We start from the raw sequence: 8042 nt of genomic DNA on the forward strand, positions 1-8042 counted from the left end.
GGAAAAAAAAACCCGACTGTAATACTTCTGTTTACTGGACAGTTTAAGCTGATGTACTTTCTATACAGGGCACTGTCTAAGCACCTACCTTCCCGTCACTCCACTGAAGTTATCCTGTCAACCTGAGCCCTAAAACTCTCCCAGTTTGTTCTCAACTTGGATCAGCCCTGATCTAATTTGCTGTGTAGCTTTTGTAATGCCTCAAGGGAGCAGGGAGGGGGGCAGATAGCATAAATTGGTATTGCAGCAGAAGGGAACAAAGCAGAACCGTATCAGCTCAGTTTGGTGTTGCAGAAGGATTTAGCAATTTAGTACAATGTCCACTTGTGGCCATCTCTTAAAGGGAACGATGGACAAAGCTTTGAGAGCCTTGACAAGAGTAGTGGTTCAGAAAAGTAGGGCTGGTGAAGGAGATGGAAAGAACAGGGATCTTTTTGTTGTTTGTTTTTCCTTCCGCTTGACTCTCAGTCTTCTCTCTAGAGATAAGTGACAAGCATTTCAGTCCTCAGAAAGCTTAATAAAGATGGTAGTGATGCTTATTCTGATTGAAGAACAAAAAGAAATCTTTGTTTTACAGCACAGATGACTTAAGCTTACTGTTAAGAAAATACTTTCAAACTGATCAAATGGGGGAACCACTGGACAGGATAATGGAGGAGGTCAGCCTTTTTTTCTTTGATAACTGGTGGAAATAGCATAGGTGTGTGCCCTGATGCAGCACAATTAAATCTTTTGAACCCTTTTACAAGGCAGTTTGTGTTATGTCTTGCCCTTCTGCAGATCAAAATAATTTCAGATTTGATGGCTTTGTAATTCTACTAACCATAAAACTGCTTAACACAGTTAAGAAAATTCAGAAGTAGTGTTGAGTAATACCTTTAATAGATTCTTCAATCTTCAGTGTCAGACTTTGATACAAGATGATGCCATGTGCAGAGCTTAAAAAAAGGTCAGTTTAGTTATATCTGAGCAAGCCCACTTGTCAAACTCTTTTAGTGTGGAACTAATTAAACTCTCAAAGCAGTAACTTATAAGTTACTTTTTAATCATGCTTAACACTGGGCATTGTGGATTTGTGTAATCACAGGTGACATACTTATTTAGATGAGGCTGACGAGAGGTTTCTCTGCCACCAAATTTCTATCAAGAAGTTTCATTCCTATTTTCTAAGGAGGTATCTGAGCTTTGATTCATAGCAAGAAGATGGACTGGATCAGGTTATGGCAGAGCGAGAGAGTCTGTGCAGCATCAAGTCTGCACCTTGTTTCAGCCCAGTTTCATCTCGGTTACAGACTGATGCTGTAATGATGGCAGGCAGTGCGGCTCTAAAAGGAAAGGTAGGTTAACGTAGAGGACTTCCTAAACTGGGATCATGTTGAGAGGCACAGGTAGCAGGCACTGGAGTATTTGCTACTCTGCTCTCCTTCAGGCCTCTTCAAAGCAGTGATTGTACCAAAAGGTGTCATGAGCATTAGCCCTGTGGTAGCTGGAAAGGAAGGCACAGGAGAGCTGTCTTCGGCGTGCTGAGGCACAGGTCTGGCCTTAGTACTCATCTCTGCCAGCTGGCTCACTGCTCCATCAAGCGCACAGCTCAGGTTCATGGCTGTACTCAGGAAGAGCTTGAGGGGAGCAGATCTGGATCAGACTGGCAGGAGTTGCATTTGCCTGACTTCTACCCAGGAAGCTCTAGCATAAAAGATAGGCTGAAGAGTGGTTTGCCAAGGTATGAGTCGCTATAGTGACTTCTTATTTTCAGTTCCCCGTTGGATGTCTTAGGAATCTTACCCTTACAAGAGAAAATCCTGTTTGCTACTGGAGGAAGGACGAGTGGTGGTTTTAATACGTAACTGGAAGATACGTACTCTTTAGTTCATCAGCAGTCCCTGAAATATGATGCCTTCTTGCCTAAACTTTCAGCCGGTGCAGGTCACTTAGTCTTTCTGAGGAGCAGTTTCCAGCTGTGCAGCTTGTGCTCTGGGCTGGTCTGCCTGTGTATGTCGCCCGATCACAATGGATGCAGCTGTGGTTCGAGTCGACAAGGAGGGAGGGACTGTGGGGCCCCTGAAAAAGAAGGCAGCAGCAAACAGGTGATGGGCCACCAGCCATGACTTGCTCCCTGCTCCTGGCTCAAGAGTTTGCCATGAAAGCAAGTGGTGTGGGGTGCAAACTGTGGTCTATACAAAATGTTTCTGGTAGGTAGATTCATGGTTTTGGCCCGTGATATAAGGTTTATGTACTGAAAAAAGAGCAGTACTGAGCTTAGGTATGGTGGTTTCCCCCGTGAACATCAATGATACAATTTTTGTTTGTTGTGTTAGCACTAACATGGGTCTCCAAGCTGCTCAGTTAAGTTGATGTTTCTGGAATGATGGATGATATGTTCTTTTGCCATCCAGGGAGTAGGTGCTATACAGGAGGCTATACAGAGAAATATGAGCATTAAACCAGGATGCAGTAACCTTACTAGAGAGGAGGCCTTCTAGTCTGTTGCCAGAGGCTCTCAAGAGTAGTGCTGTAGGTGCTGTCTGTGTGGTAAAGATAGCTGTCAGCTGGATGGAACATTTTTGCTTTCGAAAAAAAGACTAATCGGTTGCTAAAAATTCCTCGGTGTTAGTACTCATTTAAATCTAGCCCAAGTCGGTGCCTCTGAGCCAGCGGGTTCTGTTAGATATTTTAAGAAATGCGGGGTTGGTACGTTCCTTGGGGAAGGCTGCTGTTGAATCAGTCCTGTTCTAACAACAAACTTTTTTTTTTTCTAATTTTAGGATACTTGTGAAAGATGGTGGATCGCTTGGCAAACAGCGAGGCAAATACTAGAAGAATAAGTATAGTGGAAAACTGCTTTGGAGCAGCTGGTCAACCTCTGACTATTCCTGGTCGTGTTCTGATCGGAGAGGGAGTACTAACAAAGCTGTGTAGGAAGAAGCCCAAAGCGAGGCAGTTCTTCCTGTTCAATGACATTCTCGTTTACGGTAACATTGTCATCCAGAAGAAGAAATACAATAAACAGCACATAATCCCACTGGAAAACGTCACTATTGATTCCATCCAGGATGAGGGAGACTTACGGAATGGTTGGCTTATCAAGACACCAACAAAGTCTTTTGCAGTTTATGCTGCCACCGCTACAGAGAAGTCCGAGTGGATGAACCACATAAATAAGTGTGTTTCTGATTTGCTTTCCAAAAGCGGGAAGACTCCTAGCAATGAACATGCAGCTGTCTGGGTTCCAGACTCGGAAGCCACTGTGTGCATGCGCTGCCAGAAAGCAAAATTTACACCCGTCAACCGTCGTCACCACTGTCGCAAGTGTGGCTTTGTTGTGTGCGGGCCTTGCTCTGAAAAGAGATTTCTTCTCCCGAGCCAGTCTTCTAAGCCTGTGAGAATTTGCGACTTCTGCTATGATCTTCTTTCTACCGGGGAGATGACTGCTTGTCAGTCCGCTAGATCAGACTCCTACAGCCAGTCACCTAAATCATCTTTAAATGATGTTTCTGATGATGATGACGATGATGACAGTAGTGATTAAGGACCAAATGTTTTTTCTATGTATTGCAAATTGTGTTTCAAACCATATGGAGCTGCTTTTGGGGAAGTCTATAGTGAGGTTCCTCAGAAAAATCCTGTTCTAGCCATAAAATATGCCTGAATATCTTCAATTGCGATGTGCCTCAATTTATGAATTCTCTAGATAATAGTTTTTTCACTCCTCTGCAGGGATAGACTGTTGCAAATGTTATCAGAATATTTTCCAACTTCTTATACTTGAGTTTTGTCTAGGTTAGACTTTTGTGGAAGATTGGAGAATAAAATGTACTTTCTTAATTTAACAACCCATACTTCCTAATGCTTCATATTGATACGTTGTTACGTGGGTTTTTTCGGATATGGGGAGGAAAACTGTAAACATGCATGGAACGGTGATGTTTTGGTTAATCCCTTAGACCATCTTGTTTTTCTAACCATGGTATATAATAAGTTGAAATGTGACATAACGTACAAACTCAAATGTCACAAAACTTGGAAATTGTCTTGTTTTGCTCTTATTTATGACTTCCTATGCCAAGCAGTGCCTTGTACCAATTGTGCTGATTCAGGAAGGAACAAACCTATTCTGTGTCATCTGTATTTGCCTGATGCTGGTATCTGAGAGATTGTTGGTGCTATTGAAAATAACTGCTGTGTTCAAAGTGGAGCTTTGACAAGGTCAGAACTGTACCCCACAGCGGGTGTTGGAGACCCGAATCGCCCGTCCTCACCTGTGTCGGCAGACCCGAAGACTCTGCAGGTTCCCACAGGCTTCAGCAGGGTTCTCCTTGCAGGAGTTGCATTGCGGGTCGGGATCTTGAAATGAGAAGCTTAGGGTGACTCTTCATGGGGATTTATACGTTTTCTTTTCAGAACAGTTTCTAAGTTTCAAATTTGGCAAATGCATACTAAAATTTTAGTTGGGTGATACAGCACTTGGATGTGATGGCCTTATATATTTTTTGAAAATATTCCCCCCAAAATGACACTAAACTTTGTTTCCCAAAACATTGATGAGAGGGCTGACTCCCCCCCCCGCACTTTTATTGGCTTGTTTAACCTCATATTTTGAACAAAAAGGCTGCAAGTATCCTTATAAAATTGGCTTTCCTTTTTACACAGCTGACCTCAGGATAAATGTGAGATGCAAGTTATTTCTTTCTAAATGTATACCCAGGACCAAGAAAGATGTATTTAAGAACTATAATGAAATTGTCAGTGCAGAAAATGTCTCTACCGTAGTATTCATTTTTATTTTTAATAAGTTCTTGAATACAGAAATGTCATGTTCCCATTTAAATGTAAAAGTTAGACCTGCAAAGACATGTTAAACCCCCAAATGCTATGTTTCTATATTTTTATAATGGTAGCATCAATTTTGAAGCAGAAAAACTTCTTTGAAATAGTTGTATGAATATAGTAGCAACTGACTTTATACGAAAAAATGTTAAACTTTTGTATCTCTTTAAGTGACAATTTCTGCACTGTTTGCCTTGGTTGGCAATAATTGGGTTAAATATTTATTGAATAAACAATCAATGCTGCATATTGCACTAGTCTCCCATTCTATATGCTGTAAATGTCAGTCATAATTTTTTTTCTATAAAAATTCGTGGAGCACTTCAAAGCCGTAGCTCTCCGTGAGATTTCTGGTAGCTAAAGATGCATGTAGCATCTTTAATACTCTACATTAATAGTCTGCAAGACATTGCTTCAGGTGAAAATTATGTTAGTATTTTTAGCTTGGGCAATTTCTAAGTACCAAGTTTTTTTAAAAGCACTGAAGAGTACTTGATCTACTTTGAAAGAAACATAAAAAGGGGAAAATGCCTTCTGATGGAGACTAGGGACCAGAAAGATTCTGTAAAGTTGCCAGATAAGCAATAAACAATTGTATATACTGAAAGACTAGCTGAAATAAGTAGTTATGTATACTTCTTGAAAGATGAGGGAGTGGTGACCTGCAGCAGGGGGAAATGGGCTATTTTGAGAAGTCACTTTCAGTTAATAGTGCTTGCTTTTTGTACCTCTCTTACTCAAGATTTATATTTCAGGAATGGAGACTTGTCAGCTTCAGTTTTTCTACAGACTCAAAGTACAAACCTCCCTTATACATCCCTTCTAATGACTAACAATCATTTTCTTCCTGATGCAATTGTTTCCTCTTTCTTAAGCTGTCAAATATTAACTTGTCTTGTTAAAGAGTCTTTCGCCTTGTGTACTTTTCCCTGTGTTTCTATATGTTGTGCTTACTTTTCAGCACTTTTTAGGGGATGGGAAGAGGGTTGCCAAGAGTTAGATCGCATCCTATATTTTGCAAAATTTTCTTGTACCTACTTCAAATATCTTTTTATCTGTGACTGAAACTTGCACTGTGCTGCACTGATCCCTGGAGCTGTAACCAAACCAATGCGTGCGTGTAGGATTTTTCTTCTGAAATTGATGTATATGGTCCAAGCTTTTATGAAAAAGCATTAAAAAAAAAAAGGTGTTTTATGGTAATACTCGTATCCCTCAGTGGTATTTGTTTAAAACTTTACAAAATGGACTTAACATTAACTTTTCTTGTATTTACAAATTCCTGAAAGGGCTCGTTTCATACTTTGCAATCTTGTTCTGTCAAATTATTTTATTTACAAATACATGGTGTAGCTTCAAGCCTATGTGTTTAATTTTCTTTAACTGTGGGCCTTCAAGGGTGACAGAAAATAGGGCGGCTATTTTTCATCTTGACAAGTAATTTAGCAGTGAGTTTATTCACTGTCAGGAAGGATTAATAAACTGGGAGTATAAGCATGCAGGAGGAGATTTAAGACTAAATTGGAAATAAATATACTTATGGATTTAGAAGCTGCTTATGTGTTTGAGTAACTTTAAAACAAGGATGACCAAGTGTGTTGCAGAGTTTGGCTTTTATTGGCCCGGTGTCAGCTCAGCCACTGGAAGAGGCTGGAGGACCCTTCCTGTGCACAGGGTGCTGAGCCCCCCAGCCCAGCGCTGCCGGTCTCGGCTCTGGGCCTCGCCAGAACACCACTGGGGACGAGACTTCTCGTGGTATCAAGCTGGAGAGTAACTTAGTACTTTTCCCAGAGCCTCTACACTCTTAAAATCTTAAATTAGTGATTAGATGTGATCAGTCGCTGCATATTTTAGGTACTACTTTTTGTTTGTGATAGGCTTAACCTGCTCTTTGGTTAAGTTTTCCCAGTCCCAATGGAAGGAAAGCAGCAGCAGTGCCTGCAGCATGTCTCTTGCGAGGCTCTGCAATCCGCTTCTGCTTTGTGGAAGATGCTGTGTTGGAGAAATAAGTACTTACTTGCTTTAGCCGAGTTCACATTTTGCACACTCTTTACTGGTACTTCATAGTTCCTTTGCTGGAAATGTTCAAGGAGAGGGACAAGTCTCTCTTCTGAAGGTTTTAATTGAAGCCTACTGATTTTTAGCTTCTGCACCTAAAGTACTGTTGTTATCTTAAGATTAATTAGACTGTTTTACTTTCAGGTTTGATGCAGCTGAACTTCCTGTAGCTAATGAGTAACCTGTGAGGGTCAAGCACTGTTACTCAGTTTTAAAATAAAGTTTAACAAAATGGGCGAGTGGATTAATGAGCGTTGAGTTTGCAGTGAGGCTTTCAAGGTCTCTAACGGGCTGATTATGAAAATGACATGCAGAAGCCTTGTCTTTATGTGGGGCTTTTCCTCTCGGAGGGATACGCTTTAATCTCTTAATGCAAATGAAATGGTGGTTATCATAGCTGCTGGTTAATGTTTAAGTGGAAGCAGATTATGGATCATATTATTGTGATTTTTGTATTTTCTTGTAATTTCCCTGAACCGATAGAAGAATGCCTGGTTCTGTTAGCAGATAGAGCTGGAAAAGAGTCAAGAGTACTGATTTCCTCCCCCCTTCCCAGTAGCAAATTATTGTAGTAAATATTAGACAGTCTCTTGACTGTTTACTGCCTTTCATTTGATGAAATCTGAGCTACTCGTGTGTGCCTGCAGCCGGTCTCATGCCAGCCCTGGCTCCCGTGACTCGCAGGGTACCGGCGCTCTCACCGCAAAGAATCTCTGCTCTGTTCCCGTGCCGTGATCGCCTTTGGAGCTGCTGGGGAGTGAGCGCAGCCACGGTGGGTCTGCCGTGCAGCCACCGACAGCTCTCCTGGACTGCACGTGCCTGAAAATACTCTTGAGCTCCACCAGGAATAAGAAATCTGAACCTCAGTCTTCAGAGTAGAGATTCCTTGGTTTCTAAATTACTTTCTAATTGTGAAATGCTACCTCTGCCCAGAGTAAGAATCAAAACGTTTCAACTGCACTTGGACACGTTTAGGATAAAAACTAACAATATAAATTGGTTGCATTGACAGTAAAATAATCTGCGAAGGAGCAGGAGGCATTTCAGGGTCACTTAGTTGCTTAGCTTGCCTAAGTGGAATAATCTTTCCATTGGGATAAAGTTTTACATTTATAAAACTTGCAGTTACTTGTATCTAATACTTTAAGAAACTCTGT

General features: G+C 41.2%; 1 protein-coding gene across 1 annotated transcript; it reads left to right on the top strand.

The window, feature by feature from the left end:
- The first annotated feature begins 2770 nt into the window (after nucleotides 1-2770).
- PLEKHF2 (pleckstrin homology domain containing, family F (with FYVE domain) member 2) lies at nucleotides 2771-3934 on the top strand. The gene has a single exon (XM_009696798.1). It carries the CDS (start codon nucleotides 2780-2782, stop codon nucleotides 3527-3529), a length of 750 nt encoding a protein of 249 aa, XP_009695100.1. The 5' UTR covers nucleotides 2771-2779; the 3' UTR covers nucleotides 3530-3934.
- Nucleotides 3935-8042: the final 4108 nt, after the last annotated feature.

The sequence above is a fragment of the Cariama cristata genome, unplaced genomic scaffold (genome assembly GCF_000690535.1).
Source record: "Cariama cristata isolate BGI_N322 unplaced genomic scaffold, ASM69053v1 scaffold4463, whole genome shotgun sequence".
Lineage (NCBI taxonomy): Eukaryota > Metazoa > Chordata > Aves > Cariamiformes > Cariamidae > Cariama > Cariama cristata.